The sequence below is a fragment of the Castor canadensis genome, chromosome 8 (genome assembly GCF_047511655.1).
Source record: "Castor canadensis chromosome 8, mCasCan1.hap1v2, whole genome shotgun sequence".
Taxonomy (NCBI): Eukaryota; Metazoa; Chordata; class Mammalia; order Rodentia; family Castoridae; genus Castor; species Castor canadensis.
The window spans coordinates 132,660,232-132,683,744 of NC_133393.1; the positions used below are offsets into that span (position 1 = coordinate 132,660,232).

General features: G+C 39.8%; 1 protein-coding gene across 1 annotated transcript; it reads right to left on the minus strand.

Annotated features, from left to right (window-relative positions):
- Nucleotides 1–1,443: 1,443 nt before the first annotated feature.
- Nucleotides 1,444–23,134, minus strand: Ndufa12 (NADH:ubiquinone oxidoreductase subunit A12). Its single transcript, XM_020176841.2, has 4 exons — nucleotides 22,978–23,134; nucleotides 22,066–22,148; nucleotides 19,886–19,973; nucleotides 1,444–1,726 (listed from the first exon to the last, which is right to left on the minus strand). Exons 1-4 carry the CDS (start codon nucleotides 23,061–23,063, stop codon nucleotides 1,546–1,548), a joined length of 438 nt encoding a protein of 145 aa, XP_020032430.1. The 5' UTR covers nucleotides 23,064–23,134; the 3' UTR covers nucleotides 1,444–1,545.
- Between the last annotated feature and the right edge of the window lie 379 nt (nucleotides 23,135–23,513).

The following is a 23,513-nucleotide window of genomic DNA, read 5'->3' on the forward strand; positions in this document are numbered from 1 at the left end:
CTGTAGTATTCCCAATTACTGCCAAGTTAATGCTAACTAGGAGCAAGTACTCATGGATCCCTGAAAACTTTACTGTTTCTCTTTCTGAGTCCATGTCACTTGAGAGAGTAGCAGGGTAGAAGGTGAAAGTGTTCCTATTTATTAGGATAGCACAGTTCTGGAGTCAACGGCTAAGAACTTCTCATTATTCACAAGTTTCCTTTGCCAATCTATTTCTGGTGGCATTAGATAGCAATGCCTTTGACCCTGACAGAGGAGTTAGTGAAGTGGTAGATGAACAGAGCATGTGAACTCTCATGCAGTCTCTAGCACAGACTGCCTTTTGGACCTGTGATACATCAGTCAATCAAAGTGCAGACAGTTGCCCAAAACAGCACAGTGAACCCAGTATCTCCTGAGGATACAGAATTCAACCTTATTCAGCTGAGTAAGGGATACTCCAGGGTATCCCTGAGTAAGGCTATCCCTTATTAACTGAGGAAAAGTTTCAGAACTTGTTTTTATGTGTGGATTTCTTTAGCTCAGAAGTTCACAACCTTGGCTGCAAATAGAACCACATAGTGGCTAGTCAAAATTTATCCTTTCCTGGATTCCTCCCTCAGGCATGTTGGTTTGATTTCCTGGGCCTTTATATACTTTAAAGGAAAAAAATCCCAGGTGACTCTAAGGACCATTGTTCTAGTTCCTGCCTCTTCTCAGTAACAACAGTCAGGACCCTACTCTATCCCCTAATTTTCACATAAGAAACTTGAGGAGGTTGGCTAAGTCATAGAATTCCCCTTAAAACCACATACCTGTGGATACCAAGCATCCACTGTAATTCTAGCGTTTTGTTCATCACTGTTCAATTGTTCTGTTCTGACTGCTAACCAGTCTCCAAGGGCCTTATTTCAGGTGCGTCAAGGATCCTGTTGACTAAATAACTCGAAGAGCTGTTTGTCTCTTAAGCTGCTCACTTTTCATCCGAATACAGAGGGATATGGCCTTGCCTTTCATTCTATTACAACACAACAATGAATTCAAGATCTCACATTTGCCTAAAAACCCATTCTCTGGTACCAATCTGGATATTAGTTTTTTGTTGTTGTTTGTAAGCAACAGCAAAAACAAACTGCTAAAGAACCAAAACCCAGGAAATAGAGAATCTCTGAGGACCCTCCCCTTAGAGAGCTACAAAAAAAACTACCAAGGCCTCATGCCTCTTAGCCTTTGTGTCTCTCCACTCAAGTTTCAGATTCCCAGGTGACACTTGTATGGCTTGGGTTAGGTCTCCTCCTGTGGATAAACTATGGCAGTGAGGTGTGATCATGAAGTTAAAACAGCATCACTGGGGCCGATTTCAGGAAATGGGGAGCTCTAAATCAGACAGCCAACCTAACCATGTTTGAGAGCTTTTATTTTACTGTTGATGACAAAGTTAGGGGCAAAAAGGCACAAAAGACATTGCTTGGTCAAACAATTTTAATCAAGTCAATGGTAAGCAGTGAAAGTGCAATTACACAAAAAGCCCTGTATTTTACATGTTGAAGGTGGTCTTCACTGTCTTTATTTGTAAGGTGTTGAAGGTGGAACCCATTCCTGAATCTTCTTTCTTGTGGTGGAGTAAGGTACATACTGTTCTGGAGTGCCAGTCATGTTGAATTTATGGTTTGTCCAAATGAATTTACGAGCAGTAGGTGGTTTTGTTGTTGGAGGGTCATCAGTCATGCAGTGAAGCCAGCGATGCCTTAAAGAAGGGAAAAACCCAGTTATGAAGGGGCAGAACAGACAGGAGAGGGCTAACAGCAGCTCTAAGGCCACTTTGTTGCTTGGGTTCAAATCTCAACTCTACCACTCCCAGAACTTTTCTTCTTTATTTTTTGCCCTGAAATTTTCTATGCTTTAGTTTATTTCAACTGAACATTTCTATTTTCTAGAGATGGAATAAAGATCAAATGAGATAATATGCATAATAAAGCACCTCGAAAAATTATTGCATATTAGGTACTCAACAGATGTTAGCCACTCCTACTAACATTACATTCCATTGCATCTCAGCACTACCCATTTTCAGATACATCGTAATTTTATGTACCTCACAGAAAGAAAATCTGCTGAAATTAAATTACTGCACACTACTGATTGTTATAGGGATCCTAGCGGTAGATGTGAGATGTATTTTAGAGTTGATTAAATACAGCATTAGTCTTAGATGGTAGGGCTGAGTCTGCATATTTAATATGCAGGGATTACTCTGCTCATAATGTTCCAGTCTGAAACCTAGGAAGGGTCCTGCCAGAGAGGGTCCCTGTGTACATCTTCAACTCAAGTTTAAGTCCAAACACCACAGAATACACAATTTGTTATACTAAACATATTAAATAAAATTGGGCATGGTGGCTCATACCTATAAAATCCTGGCACTTGAGAGGCGGAGGCAGGAGGATCATGAATTTGAGGCCAGCCTGGGCTATACGGTGTGATCCTGTCTCAAAAACATACAAACAAATAAACAAACAAACTCACAGCCTCAAATTTGCACGTATTTTTGTTTTACGTGCTTAACAACTTAATTTCAAAGGATATTTGATGGGAGGTGTCAGAAATCTGATCTAAAAGTTGGGTACATGGAGTAGAAAAGGAAGAAATGAATGATGACAGAGAAATCGAAGTTTGAGGGACAAAGAATAAAGCAGGAATATAATAGCAGGACAAAGAATAAAGCAGGAAGCCAACCTGAGACATTTATATAGAACGGAAGGAGAGAAACATTTCATATCAAATCCACCAAGACCCTGGAGCTCACAGGCAGAGATGACCCTAAAGGAAAAGGGAATGACCAAATAGTCATAGAACTGACTCTCCAAGGAAAACAAGTGATTACCCAGTTGCAGAGAAAAGGAAAAGAGGAAGAGGTTTCACTGGAATAAGTAAAAGTAAAAGCTAACAAGAAAAAATGATGATGCCATATAGGCCTAAGAAGGTTTGTTAGCAGTAACTGAGACGCACCTAGGCAAAAGGCTAAAACCAGTAAAAAACAGAGATCAGATTACAGTTGCTTTTTGAGTCTGAAGGTAACTGTATCACAATCAGCCAACACAGTAAAGAATGGAGAAGCCTGTACAAGCTGGGTTGGTGTCTGCCTCACATTCTTCGAGAACATATGGGATTACTCAAAGTGACCTGGACTCAAAGAAGCCAGGACTATTGACAGAGTGGTGAACCTTGTGAGTTGCTGGTGAGATGGGCTCTAGTAACCACTAAAAGTAGGGATTTGCTGTCAAAGGCAAGGCTGCCACTTATTCTATAAGTAAACTAGGAATCTCTCTGTATAGCTATCCTTATCTCAACTAGTAAAAACGCTTTGTCTTTCTTATTGTTTATGTCTTCTCTTCAACAAAACTGGAGAAAAGGGCATAAATGAGGGGGGTGGGGGAAGAGGGAGGGAGTGAGGGGCAGAGGAGAGAAATGGCCCCAACAATGTATACACATATGAATAAAAAATAAATAAATAAAAGCAGCAAGAAAATTGGAGAAAAAAAAAAAGTTATGTGAGCTTCATGCCCAGCAGAAATGTTTGCCTTGTTGAGTAAGCTTAATTAAAGAAAACTTTTACTCAAGTAATTCCTGTAAACTCTTGAAGGTAAAAAATATTTAGGAAACACAGTTCAAAGCTTATTTCTGCCTATTTGGTTACTTAAGTGAGGAACAGAAGAGCTCATGAGAAATAGAAACTGATCATGTTTATCACAAGTCATAAAATCTAAAAATGTTTATCCTAGCATGAGTACAGGGAAGAGTCAGGGGATGAGCAAGTGATAATCGCTATTCTTCATGGCAGTTTATAATGAAATATCAGAACCAAGAAAATGTTGATAGTCTGAAAGGCTAACATAACCCTTCTGTTTTGCTATTAAATAAAGAACAAAGAAGCCATACTTTTTAGATTTCTACACTAAAGAACTTTATTTGCAAAACAGATTTTCAGCTATGACATGTTTATTCCAACTAATTAAAGGTACCAATGTGCTAAAAGCATTGTCTAGAAAACTATTGTCGTTGGCATTAGACCTAGTTCAATTTTGTATCAATTGCTACTATTTTAAAGAACAAAATGTAAAATTACCTAAACTAAATAAAGTCAGTGAGACTGCAAATGAGGAGACTGGTAGAAAGGGGAAATGTTATAAATACAAAATAGAAGAGTATTTATAATGAAAATATATAACATTTTGGGAAATTTCAGACTCAAATATATTGAAGTTGTGTCAAAATAATTGGAAACAAAGTTATTAAATCATAATTACTGTAATCCTGCCTACTGAATCTATCTAATCCAGGATGAGATAGATAAATTTAATAAACTAAAAAACCAAACACAGTTCATTACAAGATGTCCAACTCAAATCTTGTTAGCATAGTAACTATTATTCAATTAATTATAATCTGAATCAAAATTCCAATGGGATTCTTCAGAGTTTGACACTGTAATTCTAAAGATCAGCTGAAAGTTTATCCAAGAAAAATTTGAAAACCTGTCAGTCAGGAAGGTTGGCACTACTAGGCAGTAAATGAAAGTCTCCAACATTAGCTGGGGTAAAACTGATACAAAAGTAGAATAATAAGGAAGAATAAAAGCTCCCAAATAGACTAAAGTGTACATAAGGTAAGGCTGGCATTTCAAATATTTGGGGAAAGCAAAAACTCCTCAACAAATTATTGCTAAGATGATATTGTTGTTAAAAAAAAAAATCAAGCTAGATTTCCAGAGTCATACATAAAACAGATTCCAGATAAATTAAAAGTGCTTATGCATGAGTATTTATCTTCATAAAACATGCTGATAGTCACAGAATACAAATGACCACTTCTAAACTTAATACCAAAGATAAAAGTCCATAGCCAGGCGCTAGTCGCTCACACCTGTAATCCTAGCTACTCAGGAGGCAAAGATCAGGAGGATCATGGCTCAAAGCCAATCGGGCAAATAGTCTGGAGACCTTATCTCAAAAAACCTTTCACAAAAAAGGGCTGGTGTGGTGGCTTAAGGTGTAGATCCTAAGTTCAAGTCCCAGTACCACAAAAAAAAAAAAAAAAAGGTAAAAATCCATAATGAAAATAAAGCTTATAGGTTTTACTGTGAAATTTGAAATATTTATGTCCTAAAACACTACACGCAAGATGAAAGACTAAAAGAAACAGAAATTTTGTAATACATGGAAAACATTCATCTACCATTGTAAGTCAGAAAGAAAATATCAAACATTCAATAGAAAATTAGACAAAAGATACTGCAATAGAAGTCATAAAAGAAAAAAATTTAAATAGTAAACAAAAACAGTCTGAGAAAATAGAAAACAAGACAGGGGTTGGGGGGTAGCGCAGTGGTGGAGCATGTGTTTAGCACGTGTGAGGTTCTGGGTTCAATAACCAGCACCAAAAATAATAAATAAACTTCTCTTATCAAAATGGCTGGCAAAGTTTTTGCTTTTATTTTTGTTTTTTAAAATAATATACTCAATATTGGTAAAGTTATAGAGAAATCAACATTCATTTAAACTGTTGAATGTGAGAATATAAACTGGTACGGGCTTTCCAGAGGGCAATTTGGCAGTAGGTATAAAAAGTATTAAAAAAGTACACAGTAAGTAACAATTTTATTTGCAGGAATTTACCTGAAGGAAATAAGGACACAAGAATAAATGCCTATGTACAAGACGGCTGCTGATCACAGCTTCATTTATAGCAAAATGGAGAGAACAAAACCAAGAACCACAGGAAAAACTTAACAACTCATGGCACATCAGTAAGTAAGAACACTATAAATTATAGTATAATTATAGTATTACTATAAATTATAGAGAATATTCTATGACTTGAGAAACATGTTCACCATATTTTATGTTTTAAACTCAAGACTTTTTAAATGGAAAAATGATACCTATTGAAACTATTCCAGGAATGGAGGAGAGAGGATAAAGGAGAATGAAGGAGGAGGTGAATTCAAGAACTTTTGGGGCTGGTGGATTGGCTCAAGTGTCTGCCTAGCAAGTGTGAGGCCCTGAGTTCAAACACCAGTACCACCAAAAAAAAAAGAACTTTTGTAAATGCCACAGTGTACCTCCACCCAACACAACAATAAAAAAAAAAAATCAGAGCTCACAAAGGCTGTACAAGTTTTGTGATGATAGCAACCCCTTCTGTCTACCTCCTTTCTGAATCCCCAGCACGTAGAAGAGTTTCTGGTTCACTAGGACCTCAATAAATATTTTAAATTAATTAAAAAAGTAAAATACTATAAATTAAAAAAAGCAAGGCTTTTTTTTTTTTTTCAATACTAGGAAATTAAACTCAGGGCCTAGAGCTCTACCACTTGGGCTACACCCCTACTCCCTTTTGCTTTTAGTTTATTTTTCAGATAGGGTCTTGGGCTATCTGTGCCCAGGCTGGCCTCGATCTGTGATCCTCTACCTCTGCTTCCCAAGCACCTGGCCTGAGGATATGGCAAGTGGTAGAGTACTTGCCTAGTAAGTGCAAGGTCCTGAGTTCAAACCCCAGTACTGATAAAAAATACTAAACCAAGTAGCTGGAATTATAGGAGTACACCAACACATCCAACTTGTTTTTGTAATAGGGTCTTGCTAACTTTTGCCCAGGCTGGCCTCCCGAGTAACTAGGATTATAAGCATGCACCACCACCAGGCCACTTAATTTTTTTAAAATGATACTTAAATAACACTGTAAGTCATGGGCATTATTATAAACCTTTCATCAACATTAACTCATTTAATCCCCGTAAAGCTGGATGTAGATGAAATTCCAATTTAATAAATGGAAACCAGGGCACCAAGAGTTAAATAATTTGCCTAAGGTATTGGAGCAAGGCTACCTCTTAAAAACCCAAATGGGTGCTGGTGGAATGGCTCTGTGGTACAGCACCTGCCTAGCAAGCATGAGGCCCTCAGTTCAAATCCCAGTCCTTCCAAAAAACCAACAAAAATAAAATAAATAAATAAAAAACAAAACACTCCCTAAAAAGCCCAGTTTCATTACAACAAAACCAAGGTGCTTGCTTAGCAAGCACTAGGCTGAATTCAAACTCCAGTATAGCTTAAAAGGAAAAAAACGTAAAAAGGTGGTTCATGCCTGTAATCCCACAACACTCAGGAGACTGAAGCAGAAGGATTAAGATTTCCAGGCCAGCCTTGGCTACACAGACAGACTATCTCAAAAAAAAAAAAAAAAAAAAAAAAAGACAATCTCGGCTTTTGCTTACAATACACAAATTTTAACAGAGAAAAGTAACACTGAGAACAATAACAGAACAGAGAACAGTAACCTATCTAACCATGCAGCTTGTAGATTCTTAATACTCTGATTTTTTTGAAACAGAAAAGAATTGTGTACTGATCACACACTCATTTCATTTCAACACAAGGAGTACTTTATCAAACACCTACCTACTGCAGGTTGAAAATCTGAAATGCTCTGATGTCTAAAACTTTTTGAATGCTGACAGAATGCTCAAGTTTTGGGTTTTGAAATACTTTGCATTTTAGGATTAAGGATGTTCAATCTGTAAAGTCTATTTAGATATTAAAATATCTGAAACATTTCTAGTCTCAAGCACTCTGAATCAGGGATACTCAACCTGTAACTGAAAAAGGCTAGACTCAGCAAATACATCAAAAGGGAAGGCTGTGTGTGGTGGTTTATGTTTTTAATCTCAGATACTTGGGAAGTAAGGGGCAGAAGGATAATGAGTTCAAGGCTGACTGGGGCAAAGTTGGTGAGACATAAAAACAAAAGGCTCAAGTGATAGAGTGTTTGCTTATCAAGCATGAGGTCCTGGGTTCAATCCCTAATGCCACAAGAAAAGGAAGAAAAAAAGAAAAGAAAGGAAAAAGACAATGTATTTAGGGTAATAATACTTTCAAAGATCGTAACAAATGATTCACTGGGACAGGCTGAAATTAGAATGGAATCCAGAGGTAAATCTAACTTCAAATTAATAAAAAAAAATCTATAAAGGAATGTCAATTGGGGATCCACTAATTAAAGTGAAGAAAACTGATTTACTGTATCTAAAAATAATGGTTGTTTCAAGTAAAACAGCATGTCTACTTCATTCGACAAACGTTTATTAAGCAACTACTCTGCACTAGGTACTGTTCTAGCACGGTAGTTGGAGAAGCAACTCCAACTAATAATAATACATAATAAAACACTGGACAGAGATGTAGGTTGTGCTACCAAGGGAATAAAATAGAATAGGCTGGAGGTGTGGCTCAAGTGTAAAGCCCTGAGATCAAACCCCAGTACCACCAAAAAGAAGAAAACGATTAAAAAAAAACAAACAAAACAAAACAACTAGAGTACGGGAAGGCTCCTCTTGCAATGTAAGAATAGAATAGGGCTGTTTTAGATGGGGAAGTATGAGGAGTCACTGGAGCAGGCACTTGAATAAAGTGAAGGTGTGAGTCACATAAAACCTGGGGACATGGCTAGTGCAAAGAGACCCAGGCAGGAGTGTGCTTGTTGCTCAAAGAAAAAGCCAGAAAGACACTGTAGCTACCCAAGTCAGCACAGAGAATAGGGCAGAGCCAGGAAGGACTGAGATCACAAAAGGCCTTACAGACCAAGTTTTATCCTCTCTGATGAGAAGCCACTGGACAGTTCTGAGCAGAGGTTGGATGTGACCTGATAAACATTGTAAAAGAATTACCCCAGGCCAGGCGCTAGTGGCTCTCACTTGTAATCCTAGCTACTCAGGAGGTAGAGATCAGGAGGATCATGATTTAAAGCCAGCCCAGGTAAACAGTTTGAGGGACCCTATTTTGAAAAAAAAAACCTTCAGAAAAATAGGGCTGGTGGAGTGGCTCGAAGTGTAGGCTCTGGGTTCAAGCCCCAGTACGGCAAAAAAAAAAAAAAAAATCACCCCAGGCTGAGTGTGTAGCTCAGGAGTAGAGCAATTCGAACCAATTGAGAGAGGCCCTGGGCTGCTCCACAGCACTGCAAAAACAGAAACAAAACAAAACAAAACAACCCTAAAACCACACTCTAATCCCTTAGCAGGTGTGAAATGCTAGTGTGCAGCAAGAATGTAATCAGATCAGTTGAGATGTTGCTGGAGAAGTTGGACAAGAGCTATCCATGCCCTGGACTAGGGCAGTAGTCTTGAGGTAGGGATCAGATGCCAGATAAATGTATTCAGAAAGTAAAGTGGGGGTGGGGTGAGGGAATGGAGAAGGGGGGGTGGGTATGATCAGTGCACACTGTATTCCCACATGGAAATATCATAGCAAATCCCATTAATTTGTGTAATGTTAATAATAACAATATAATAATAATTTAAAAAGAAAGTAAAGCAGAAAGAATCTGATAGATGTTACAGAAAACAGTCACAATGACCCTCAAGTTTTGGTTTGAGTAAACAAAGCCATTTACATACTTAGAACATTTTGTGTGACAGGCTATTAGTCAACCTACTCACTGAACTACTTGAAGAACTGAAAAGATTCAAGTATATTAAATTTATAAATGTGATTTAAAATGCTTAAAGGAATATAATTAACTAAATTTGCAAATGGGTACAGTTGTTTGGGAGAATTTAATCTTTTCCATTAGAGTTTATCAAACATTCATCAAAGAACAAGAGGAAGTGATTGTTCTTTATTTTTATGCAAAAAAGTATTCAATTTACTAATCTTGTTATCCCACTTACAAAATGAACCCCAAGGCTTAAGAACTATGTTTTAAGATTTACAGCTGTAATAAATAAGATGTTAATTTTAAATACAAATTACCACTAAGTTTTCCTATATACAAAAGGCCTCAGACACTAAAAGAATCAAACTGACAGGCAGACCATCTAAGTGAGATAGGGATGTACCAGGAGAGGAGAAGGCAAAAGCAAGCCACAAAATACTGTGCATGTCATGTCAGAAATGTGTACTGTGTTGTTACATATGACCCCAAACTTTCTTCCAAAGAGGGCAAGACCAGTGAACTACAATCTGTTCTCCCCACTGTGATTCTTCGAGGCACATCTGGAGGTTCAGTCACTCAGGAGGTTGAGGCAGGAGGGTCATTTGAGCCCAGGAATTCAGGGACAGCCTGGACCAGCATAGTAAGAGACCCAGACTTGTAACAACAGTGACAACAAAAGCATTCCTTTTCTACAACAAAAGCAGACCCTCAGCTGTTCAATCAGTGCATAAAATGTTAGCAGAGCTTGCTTCCAAGTCAAGAAATAAGTTTAATTTTTAATTCTTTTAAAATTTTTTGGCGATTCTGGGGTTTGAATCAAGGCTAGAGTGGAAGGCAGGCACTCTACCACTTGAGCTAACCTCTAGCTCTTTTTACTCTGGTTATTTTGGAGATAAGGTCTAGACTTTTGCCCATTGCTGGACCATGATCCTCCTATTTTATGCCTCCTCTGTCACTGGGATGACGGGTGCACACCATCACGTCCAGCTTTTTTCAGTAGTGATTGGTGTCTACTAAACGTTTTTCGCTTGGACTGACCTGGAACTGCTATGCTCCTGACCTTAGCCTCCCACATAGCTTATGGCAACAGGCATGCTTGCAAACTTCCTTCTTTTTTTTTTTTTGGACCTAGGCTGGTCTTGAACTGTAGTCCTCTAGATCTCAGCTTCCCAAGTAGTTAGGATTATAGGCATGAGCCACTGGTGCCCAGTAGTGTTTATTTTTGTTTCTGGTCTATTTCCTTGGATATTTCTAGCCCATTCCCCTGGATTTCCAAGCTTTCTATAACAACTGTATACCTAAAAATCAGATTTTTTAAAAATTTATTTTACTTTGGCAAAGCTGGGAATCCTGGGCCTCATGCAGGCTAGGCAAACTCTATCACTGAGGCACATCCTCAGCTTAGGAAAAAAACAAAATGAAATAGCAATTATAGGATTTTTTTTGTTTTGTGTTTTGATAGGACTGGCACTTGAACTCAGGGTTTCACACCTGCTTTGCAGGTGTTCTACCACTTGAGCCACACCTCCAGTCCATTATTATTTGCCTGGGCTGGCCTTAACTTGAACCATGATTTTCCTGATCTCAGCCTCTCAAGTAGCTAGGATTACATGTTTGAACCACTGACGCCTGGCTAGGGATTGCCTTAATAACATGGAAAATTGCTTACAAAGATGGGAAAAATAGAACTGAGTATGACATGAGCACAGCTACATTAAAAATGCTCTGAAAGTATCATGGGGCTATACAGATCACTATCCCTTGCCAGAATCTTTACCAACTTTTCTGTTCTTTCCACATCTGATTTCAGTGCTGGGGACGGGATCCAGGGCCTTGCACATGCTAGGAAAGCACTCTACCAACTAAACTATAGCCCCAGCTTCTACTTTTTTTTTTTTTTTTTTGGGCAGGACTGGTGTTTGAACTCAGGGTACTGCACTTGCTAGTTAGGTGCTCTACAACTTAAGTCAAGCACCCAAGCTCTTTTTTTTTTTTTGCTGTAGTTGTCTTCTGGATAAGGTCTTGCATTTGCCTCAGGCCAGCCTGAGAATGTGATCCTCTTATCTATGCCTTCCCTGTAGCTGGGATTATAGAGGTGCACCACCATGCACAGTTTACTGGTTGAGACAGGGAGTCACTAACTTTTTTGCCCAGGCTGGCCTTGAATGGCGATCCTCCTGATCTCTGCTTCCCAGTTAGTTGGGACTATAGCTATGCACTACTCTACACCCAGCCCACTTCTACATTTTTAAAAAGAACAGATTATTTTCACTAAGTCTTCAATGAACTTCATACTGCCAAATTTCAGGTATATTTCTCTGTCATTTAACTTACTCTATCTCTTAGTAACAATCAGTCAGTCTTCCCTTCTTAAAACACTAACCTCTTTTGTCTTTTGTTCTACCTTGCTACCTACTTCTTCATTGCTTGCAGGAACCCTGCTTCAGGTTCATATATTCAACTGTTTACATGACATGTCTATGCCCTGGATTTCCAATAGGTACTAAAAATGTACGTCCAAAAAGAGGCCTCAGGTTCCACAACTCCATTCCATCCCTCCTCAACCCCCGCCTCCCACCCTTCTCCTAGTCTTCCCATTTCAGTGAATGGCCCCATCACTATGGCACCAACCACTCAAGCCCCAAACCAATGATCATCCAGGAGTCCTTTCTATCACCTCCATGTAATCCCCCATCTGCTGCATTACTTCTCTACAAAAGCTTCTAGAACACATTGTGCTAAATGAAAAATAGATGACCATGTGATGTTAAAAGTTAATCTTACAAAAGCAAAAAATATTTTTTAATCTCACCCTGATCCTAGACAAAACTTCAGGAACAAAATTATTTTCTGTTAAAAAAGAAACCCCATTTCTGTTAATAATAATAATATAAAAGGAACATGGTTGTTTTTAAAAGAATGCATTTAAGTGTTACTGGAGTAATTAATTTTGAATTAATTGTAATAAGTCAATGTACAAGAAGAGACTGTGCATTACACTGAGAAAAAAAGACATGTTTCTCAGAAATGAACAGAAGGTGCCACCAAGTGGAGAAACAGCACATATGGGGCAGAGAAAAATCTAAGCAAGTGTGTTTTCTTTCTTTAAAATCTGGTTCAAAGGAGTTCAAATCACAAAAAATTGTTTCTCCTGATGTAAGTGAAAATTATGTTAAACTATCATGCATGAAATAGCCCAAACTTTTAACTTTTCTACACTTGACAATTTATTAATCTTGTGAAGTTTTATGTGGATACTAATAATTTACTTGATTTTTATGTCACTAATTCCATGTACAAGCTTGATACTGTAACAATGAGAACAGAAACTTCTGTGTGTTACTGTATAAACAGGGGCAACTGGCTAACTTAAAGATAAAATTGAGGGCAAATGAAAGTGGCATAATGGTATCTGTTACCTACTTAGCTACTTTCAGAGTATTCTGGTCAATTAAACTAATGTAAGTTTCTGAAGAAAGTAAAGTCTTGTTGCTGATCCCGTAAGAGAAAAAAACTTGAACAGGAAAATGAAGAAACTGTAACAAAACCAATAGACACTGAATTAAAATGCAGTATTCATCCAGCAGCTAGTCTTCATTAAGTGACCATGAAGTCTGAGACAGCAAGGGCCATATATACTTCACTCACCAATGTGGATGTTTGAACCCATCAGTGCCTCACATATAGTGGGTACTCAATAAATATTTGTAAGCAGAGTGCTGCACTAGGCTCCAGACAGCAGCTTCTTATTTCCAAGGCCTACCCAAGATGTCTGTACCACCACGTATGTCTTTTGTTTATCTGCTGGTGGACCTACCGGCCTTACTGGCTGCTGACAGACTGAAAGAAACAAGAGCCTCAAGATGAGATAAAGTGACCTCATTTTCCCACAATATTTCTAATTTTCCCTGCAGGAACAGGGAACATTAAGTGAAACAGAAGTGACTAAGATCTCATATTCTATCAAACTCATTAATGCCACTGAAGGGAAATCATCCTCAGGTGATATGACAGCTCCTAACAGACTGTTCAGACTATCAAAGGCCACACTTGGCACCTGATGAGTCAGAAGAACAGAGGGCAGGAAGTGCAGAGTGCCAGCTGGGCAGCATCAGCTGTTCCTCTCACTGGAGCCTTGCAGTTGGTCATGTGGGTGACAGCTCACCCAGCCATCCCTAAATAACACAGCACAAGCCCAGGGGAGATAAAGGGCCACTTTCAGGCAGGTGCAAGAGCTACCCTGACTTAAAAGTTTCATGCTCCACAACAGCCAATATCTCTCCTTCTGGATTCCTGTTCCCACAAGGCGCATGCCAATTGTAAAAGCAGCAGCACTCAGGCAAGCCTCACACAGCTTCACACAACTCATTAGGCTGTTGTAAGTCCCCTCAATCCAGATGCAATTTACCAATCAGAGGTCAACTTCTAGCAATACAGTTGATACAATCTTATCTTGTTTCCTGGGCAACAGAGCAAGGCATTTAACTGAAGGTTATATTCACTAAGCCCTTAATTTGTGAAGTTAAATTGTACACTACACTGGGGAAGTCCTATCTCCAGCACTAATCTCTATCCTAAAAGCCTAGTGTTTTCAACCAGCTCCTCACAGCCCCACTGGGTGTCAACATTGCAGAACGAATCTGCTTCACATCCCACTCTGCCTTCACATCCTCAGTAACTCCAGCACCAGTTATTCACATCAAAAATCTTGAGGTTTATGAGGAACTCAAAAACCTCAACAGCAAAAAAAGCAAATAATCAATTTTTAAAATGAGCAAATGGTCTGAATAGACTTTTTTTTGAGACCGGGTCTCACTATGTAGCTCAGGCTGGCCTTGAACTTGATATCTTCCTGCCTCTGCTTCCCAAGTCACTGCTAGGATTATAGGTACGTTCTACCATGTCCAGTTTCTAATAGACATTTCTTAATAGAAAAATACAAATGGTCAACAGGTAGATGAAAAAAAAATGCCTAACATCACATTATTAGGGAAATGTAAATCAAAACCATAAGGTAGCAGCTCACCTCAGTTACATGGTAATTACCAAAAACTAGAATGTAACCTGTGGTGCTAGACTAGAATCAGTGGTATAGTGTAGACACAAAATCATCACAGGCATACCTTGGAGGTCTAACCTTTATGTTGATGGCTGTGACCAGTAAGGTGATGGAAGTGGCGGTTTCTTTTTTCATTTTTGGTGCTGGGACTGAACCCGGGGCCTCCCACATGCTAAGCATATGCTCTACCACTGAGCTACCATCCCCAGCCTGGCAATTTCTTAAAATAAGACAATAATGAGGTTTGCTATGTAGATTGCCTCTTTCATGAAAGATTTTTCTATAGAATGTGATGCTGTTGAGCAGCATATTTTACCTATAGTGGAACTTCTTTCAAAATTGGAATTAATCCTCTCAAATCCTGCCACTACTTTATCAACTAGGCTGATGTAATATTGCAAATCCTCTGTTGTTATGTCAAAAATGTCCACAGCATCTTTATCCGAAGAGTCCATCCCAAGAGACACTTTCTGCCAAACATTGGTGGCTCATGCCTGTAAACCTAGCTACTTTGGAGGCTGAGATTGAGAAGATCATGGTTTAAGGCCAGCTCAGGCAAATAGTTGACCAGACCCCATCTCCAAAATAACCAGAGCAAAATGGATGGAAGGTATGACTCAGGTGGTAGAACGCCTGCTTTGCAAGTGCAAAGTCAAACTCCAGTCCCACCAAGAAAAGCTCCCAAAACAAAAAGAGACACTTTCTTCCATCATCCATAAGAAGCAATTCCTATTTGTTAACATTTGCCGTGAGTTGCTATAATTCAGGCTCTGCTTGTAATTCCAATTCTCTTGCTGGCTTAGCCACATCTGCAGTTACATCCTCTACTCAAAGTCATTCATGAAGGCTGGCATCAACTTCTCCCAACTCCTGTTTCTTTTTAGACTTTCACCTCCTTCCATGAACCATAAATGTTCTTAATATCCTCTAGAATGGCAAATCCTTCCCAGAAGGTTTTCAATCAGAGGAATCACCATCTACGGCAGCTAGAGCCTTACAAAATCTATTTTCTAAATAATAAGATCTGAAAGTCAAAATGACTTCTTGATCCACAGGCTACAGAAAGGCTGTGTCTGCAGTCATGAAAAGAACCTTGTTGTACATCTCCAGTAGAGGTGAACAGATGCACTGCCAGTGAGGAGCAATATTTTGATAAGAATCTTTTTCTGAGCAATTTCAATGATGGGCTTAAAACACTCAGTAAACCATGCAGTAAACAGACATATTATCATCTAGGTTTTGTCATTTCATTTACAGATATAAACAGATAAACTTATCTTTATTTTTAGCAATACTGGGGTTTGAACTCATGGCCTCACATTTGCTAGGCATGTGCTGTATCACTTAGGTCACATCCCCGACACTTTTTTTTTTTACTTACTTTGCAAGTAGGGTTTTGAGTTTTTTTAGTTTTTTTTTTTTGTCCTGGGCTAACACCAAACTGCGGACCTCCTACATTCGCCTCCCGCCTGCCTGGGATTCACAGACATGCTCTACCACACCTAGCTTGTTTGCTAACATGGGGTCTTCCTAACTATTTGCCTGGGCTGGCCTCAAATCACAATCCTCCTGACCTTCACCATCAGAGTAGCTGGACTTACAGGCACAACTCACCATACCCATCCCATCACTGTTAATTTCCTGATGCTGATGATTAAATTGTGGTTATCTAGGAGAATGTCCTTGCTTACAGGAATTACACCCTGAAGTATTCAGGAGTGATGAGACATCATTTGGGAAATCTGCTTTGAAATGATTCAAACACTTGTGATGGCTCTGAAAATGTTATGGCTCTGGGATTGTTCTAACTTTTTTTTTAACTTGTATGTCAGCTGGGAGCCAGTGAGTCTAGTTAATCAGGAGTCAGACATCAGGGAGATTGCAGCTCAAAGCCAGTGTGGGCAAAGAGTTTGCAAGACCCTATCTCGAAAAAACCCATCACAAAAATAGGGGTTGTGGATGCCCCACTATTGATGTATGGATCAAGAAAATGTGGTACTTGTACACAATGGAATTTTACTCAGCCATGAAGAAGAATGAAATCTTATCACTTGCAGGTAAATGGATGGAACTGGAGAACATCATTCTGATTGAGGTCAGCCAGGCTCAGAAGACCAAAAATCGTATGTTCTCCCTCATGTGCGGACTTTAGATCTAGGGCAAATGCAACAATGTGGTTGGACTTGGGTCTCATGACAAGGGGAGAGCACATATGGGGGTATGGAAATAGGTAGAAAACCCAAAACATGAAAGCGTTTGATGTCCCCATTCCAGAGGAACTAATACAGAAACCTTAAAGCGACAGAGGTTATCATGAGAAGTGGATCAGTAACCAGTGTAAAGATCAGTTAGACATGAATCAACATGGGTCGAAACACACGGGGTACATGAAAGCAATCTTAGGAATCTCTCTGTATAGCTGTCCTTAACTCGACTAGCAAAAATGTTCTGTCTTCCTTATTATGCTTGTGTCTTTTCTTCAACAAAATTAGAGATAAGGGCAGAACAGGACCGGCCTGGAACGGAGCGGGGGGAGGGTTGGGAGGGTGGTAGGGGGGAGAAATGACCCAAACGATGTATGCACATGTGAATAAATGAATTAAAAAAAAAATAGGGCTTGTGGAGTGGCTTAAGGTGTAGGCCCTGAGTTCAAACCCCAGCACTGCAAACAAAACAAAACCTTGTATATCAGATCACATCCTACCTTACTTTCGAGTGACTTGCAAAGAATTTTAGAAAAAAACCAAGGTGCTAGTCAGGGCTTACAACATCAACATAATCTGGGCCATAGTTATTTCTTCTACTCCATTTCGTAACATCTTACCTCCCTCTTACAGGTCTTTTCTACAATGCCACTTCCTCAAAGAAGTCTTCCCTAACCCCTGTATTAAAATAACCTCCTGACCCTCCATTATTCTCTATCCCATTATGAATCCCAGCTTCACTTTACCTTCCTGTTTATGGTTACCTCAAACATACAACATCCCTGTTTTTCTGCCTCCTCCCATGACAGCAAGCACTTTGTTTTACCTGATGTAACCCGTGTCTACAATAGTTCTTGGCACCTGGCAGGTACTTAATAGTTACTTGAAGGAATAATGATTAAGTTGCATGTTATTCATTATTCTGTGTATATAATGATACTTGGCTCTCTAATTAAAGATAGTCAGAGCACACCTTTAAATTTACTCATGGATTAAAGGTAAGAATCCACAGATCGAGAATTCCACCATACTCAGCAAAGGGGTGGGGTGGGGGTGGGGTTTGAAAAACAGCAGGGCTTGTCTAACACCAAGTCTCCCTACAAAAACTCAACACAAGCTTTTAAGCTTCCCAAACAAGTAAGAGTCAGCTCTTCGAGGCTCCTCTCCACAAAGAACTTCAACTGCCCTCAGGCACTGCTGGAGTGTTCTTTACTGCTCTCAGCTCCTTTCCACCAGACCCCATCTCACATTTCACACAGGATCAAATCAAAGGGCTTTTTTGCTTAGCAGTATTTTTACCTTTCCAGGTTTTTTACTGTAATTGTAAATGGACTTTATTTCACATGATTTTAACCAGCATCTCTCTTCTTCCATCTCCCAAAATGCAGCCTGTGAGCACCACTGCTGGATGAGTGTACTGAAGGAGGCTGCTGTCAATCTGAGTGAGATAGCCCACAAGCCATAAGATCCTCCCAGGATCAACTCCACCCAAGAAACGATCCATCAAACAACTAAGAGAACACCTCTGCTCCTAAAGCCTGTTCCACTTTGAGAGTCCTCTTTACATAAAGAATGTACCTTGAGAGGCTGATAGCTCTGAACCTAGGGTCACAGCTGCTCAGACCTTAAGAGAACTATAAATTATTATTTCCCATTACAAACAACACAAAATCAAGCCCCAAAAGCAGCATGAGGCTGCTCTGATTGGTGCTGCTTTCTCCCACTAAGAACCCACTAATTCTTCATAAGGATAGCAACACGCCCAATTAGTCCGAGTACTTGATCAGTTTAAAAACTGGTTGCATGTAAAACCTTGCAAACATGCTTTGACAGACTGTTCTGCTCAATCAAGTAGCCTATTTAATTTAAATAAAATAAAAAATCTGTTTCCTCAGTTGCATTATCCACACTTTAAAGTTCTCTGGGCCACATGTGACTAGTGGCTACCCTAATGGACAATGCTTTACTCACTTATGTCACATGCCTGGATTTCCAAGTGAGCTGTTAAGAATGGAAGAGATTGCTCCAAAATTATCCCACTTTCTACTTGACAGAGCCCCAAATTATTTCTGATGATCAAGTTCTAAAATAAAATTCTACAGTTGGCCTAATTCTTATATTTCTGGGTTTTTTTTGGGGGGGGGCAGGGGGTACACTGGGATTTGAATTCAGAGCTTCATGTTTGTGAGCCATGCCACCAGCCCTATTTTCAGTTTTGCATGAAATTTTCTAGATCTACTGGAAAGAATCTCGATAGTTTAACTGTATGTATCAACCATATGGTATTATTGCAGCCACCTGAGAGATATTAGGACTCTGCTTTGAAATATTTCATATAAAATGTGGTAATTTAAGTAAGAGCATTTAGAATTTATTTTCAAAATATGCATATTGTAAAATCATGAAGTTTTTAGAGACCTAAGGAATTTTAGGGCACTCGCTTTACAGATAGGGAAAATAAGCGCCAGAAAAGTTAAAGGACTTGCTTAGTCAAACTGCTAGCCAGAGTTCCTTTTGTCTTTCCCTTCACCACAGACAGCCACAGATGGCATACTACTTTTTTTGCATGAAGACAGCTATACCATTACATATTCCAAATAAAGAATGTGCTACTGACATGCCTCCTTGAAAAGATACAGTCTATGTTTTCTTCCATCAAACTTAGGCAGAGCTTTCTAATTGCTTCAACCAGAGGAATATGGAAGTAACCCTGGATGATTTCTAAGACTAAGTCAGATAAGACAATATGGTTTCAGCCTAGCTTGCTTTCTCTCAAAGCTTTCACCTGAGGAAGTCTAGGCAACATAAAGGTGTTCCAACGCACAGCCCCAGCTATGCTACCAACTGACAACCTGCATAAAGTGCCAGGTGCTAAGTGAACAAATCTTTAGATGACTCCAGTCTCCCAGATGAGGCCCCAGACATCTAGGAGCAAAGATAAGCCATTTTTGCTGTCTTGCCTGAACTACTGATCTACAAAAACTTTGAGAAATTAATAATTGTTGTTTTGAGCCTCTGAGTTGAAGGGCAACTGATATGCAGTCTCTTTCAGAAAAACACCACTAACTGCCTAATAGATCGCTATCTAATAAATACTTGTGTCATGAGATAAATATTGCCAAGTCAAATGAAATACAATGCTAACTTAGCTTACCATTCAGGAGGCACCATGCTTCCATCCACATCCCAGAACGTGTTTTTCCCATTCATTTCAGTAGTATACATAACCCATCGATGACGGCCTGGGTAGAAAGATGTGAGGGAAAAAAAGAAAAGAAAGATTTTAGAAGTTAATAGCAAAGATGACTACCTTTTTATTAAGACTTAGATGTGCTAGTACATAAGAATTGTTAAAAGAATAACACCCTAGACTTATTAAAAAGTGAAGGCAAGTTCCAGCAAGTGTGTGGCACACTTCATCAACAGCCTGTTTGCCCCCATAGCAAGATCCCTGAACCAGGGACTGAGATAATTCACTGTTGTGGGTGGGCACAGACCTTTCCCACAGTGGAGAATCCTCTTATTTATTTGTTTATCAAGGATGATACTGGAGTTTGAACTCAAGGCTTTGTGCTTTGGTAGTCAGGTGCTCTACTGCTTGAACCACACCTCTAAACCTTTTGGCTCTGGAAAGAGTTTTGCTTTTTGCCCAGGCTAGCCTGGATTGTGATCCTCCTCTTTATGCTTCCCATAGTAGCTGGGATGACTGGCATATACTACCACACTCAGCTTTTTCTGTTGAGATGGGGTCTTGTCCAAGTTTTGTCCAGGTTGATCTGAACCATGATCTTCCTTATCTCTGTTTCCCGAGTAGCTAGAATTTTACATATAGACCACTGGCACCTGGCTCCTAAGAAATGTTCTTAACTGCTCAATGACTTAGTTTCTTCATCTAAAAGCAAGGGAATGTGGAATCTAAAGGATATGTTGAAGATTAAAGTGGGTAACCTATGTTAATTTGTTTAGCATAGCACTTAGCATATGCTAAGTCCTCAATAAATGCCTGGCCATTATTTCACCTGACATTTTTTACTCAGATGAAGACTAATTGTTTTTTCCTCTTTAGTGCTTTCTGTCTCAATCAAGAAAGAATCTTCTCATTATAAAAATAACATAATGATTAAAAAAATTCAAGAATTCAAGTAAGTAATAATAATAGCAGTGATATTTATTGAGCACTTACGTGCCAAGATTAAGTGAGCAGTTCTCAATAAGAGGCAACTTTGTCCCACAAAAGACATTTGGCAATGTCTGAGTACATTTTTCATTGTCACACCTGCAGAGGGAAAGTGCTACTGGGATGAAGAGAGTAGATGTCAAGAACTGCTCCTGATCATTCTACAATGACCAGGACAGACCTTCACAGCAAAGAACTATCTGGCCCATGATGTTAACAGTGAGGCTGAGAAACCTTACACTAACTGAGGCTCAGAAAAGTTAATTTAGTTAACCAGGTCACAAAGAGATAAAGTGGAAGAACAGAACAGAATGCTGAATCCCATCATCTCATTCTATTTCTAAGTTTCTGTGTTTCCTTCCAAATTTAATATACTCACAAAAAGCATGCTTTCTCCCTCCGAGGATATCAAACACTGTTCTGAAACTGGAGCTTTTTGTTACACACATCTGTGACATCTTTCTACATAAAATGTATGGGTTTATATCATTCTTAACAGCTAAGTGTTCTAAAAAGTGTGCAAATTCATCAGTATCACCATTGAAGTTGAGGTAACATTAATGTTACTTTTACAATTTATTACTAAAACAGTGCCACAATGGGTATCTTTGTCTTGCAAGAATATTTGTAGGATGAATTCTTAAAAGTGGAAATACGGAAATGAAGGATATATGGAATGTAATTTTAACAAATATTATCAAACTATTTTTGCATTAACATATACATTCTTATGAATTTCTACACATTGGGATTTGTCGGATTGAAAAATACTTCAAAATTTGATGGGTGGAAAAAAAGATAACACTTTTTGTTGCTTTGTTTAAGTTGCAGTTCTGTAATTACAGGTAAGGCTGAGCTTCCTTTTCTTTTTTTTTTGGCTGAGACTGAGTTTCATTATGTAGCCCAGGCTAGCCTTGAACTTTCCACCCTTCCTATAATCCCTTTGGAATCTTGGGATTACAGGCCTACTCCACTGCACCAACTAGGATGCACGTATTTCATATTTTTGTTAGCCATTTAGCTTTTTTTTTTTCCTTTCCCCTTTCCTATTGAGTTTTCTAAGTGCTTTGTAAAAGTCCTTCGTGTAGAATGGAAAACAGATTCAGATCAAAGCCCAACCCCAATCCAATCATTCATACCAAAAATACTGCACTCACCAAAAAATTGCTTCTTGTCCTCATAGTATTTGTTTCCGTATTTGTCTTCCCCTACTAATGTACCAACCTTCACATCATTTGTCCTGTAAATGCCCAAAAAGAAAAGACACTTAAGAATGATTCAGTGTTCAAGACATAAACAGAAATAAATGAGAACGGCAATTGCAGACACCCAGGCTGCTGCATCAACTACAGAAACGAGATGCTGGGGTGGGGGTGGGGGTGGGCTGGTCACTGGTCACTGGTTGTACGCTGGAGGCCTTCTTCACCTGCAAGCGTTCAGGTTAAGGGTTCTGTGATCCCTGTTCATGCTGCCCGCAGTATCACACAGATAGGATGGGAAAAGATAAAATGACACAAATGTCATTAAATCAATGTGCTTAAAAACCACTGAAGACATAAATGCAATGTCTTCAAAGTACAGGACGACTTATATCTACCCTCCCTACGCCTAGAGGCACTGGCGTTAGCAAAACCTCCAAGGCAGTCAGCTTTGGTTCCACTCCGGGTCTGCAACTGGTTTTCCGCGGACGCTGAGGCTGCGCGAGAGGTGAGGACTGGCGCCGACCGCCATGCCCACCTCTTCCCACGGCTCACCATACAGAGGGAACTGAGGGCGGAGCGGGAAACTTTCCCAAGGTCACCGAGTGAATGGCTGGGAATGCTCATTACATTCCAGGGCGCGGGGCCGGGGTGCAGCTGCCCTTGCCTGGGTGTCACAGCTCCATCTCTACATAGCTCCATCTCCGTCCTGTCCCGAGGACGCCCGGGAATTGCAAGGCAGACATGGGCCGGTTGTCCTTGACAACAAATGTGGATTCTCCAAGGTGATCCAAGCCTGGGCCCCTTTCCAAGTAACCAGCCTGCGCTAGTCCAGCTCCAGAGACCAAGAGCAGAGCTCTGGACACCTACCTGAAGAAGACTCGTAGATAGCCCAGAAGGCCGCCGTGGCCTCTGAACTGCTGCAGCCCGCGCTTCAGGACGCCCAGCAGCTCCATTTTGTCCTGCAGGCCCCGCCCATCGGGTGCGCCGTGCAAAGCCAACCGGGCGGAAGCGGCCACCCGGCTTCAGGGATCCGACGCGCGCAAGGTTCCCACTTCGCTCTGCGAATGCGCCGTGGAGTCCACGCGTCCAAAGCAGGAGCCGTTCACTGGGTTCCCTCGCAAGCAAAGGCTCCCTACATTTCAGTGTTTTCGGAGTTTGAATCTAGAAGGCAGGCTTGCAACAGAAATCTCACCTAAACAAGGCTTCCCCAGATGAGGTTTCTCCTCTAGAAACTTCAGTGTCTTCGTCTGAAAATGACTATTTCCAATCCCTCCCCCGCTTTTTTGGGGGGAGGTACTGGGGAATTTGAACTCAGGGCCTCGATCTTGCTATAATAGCACTAAAGAATTCTTTATTGATCATATATTGGTATTATACATTAGATATTAAGTGTATCTAATATT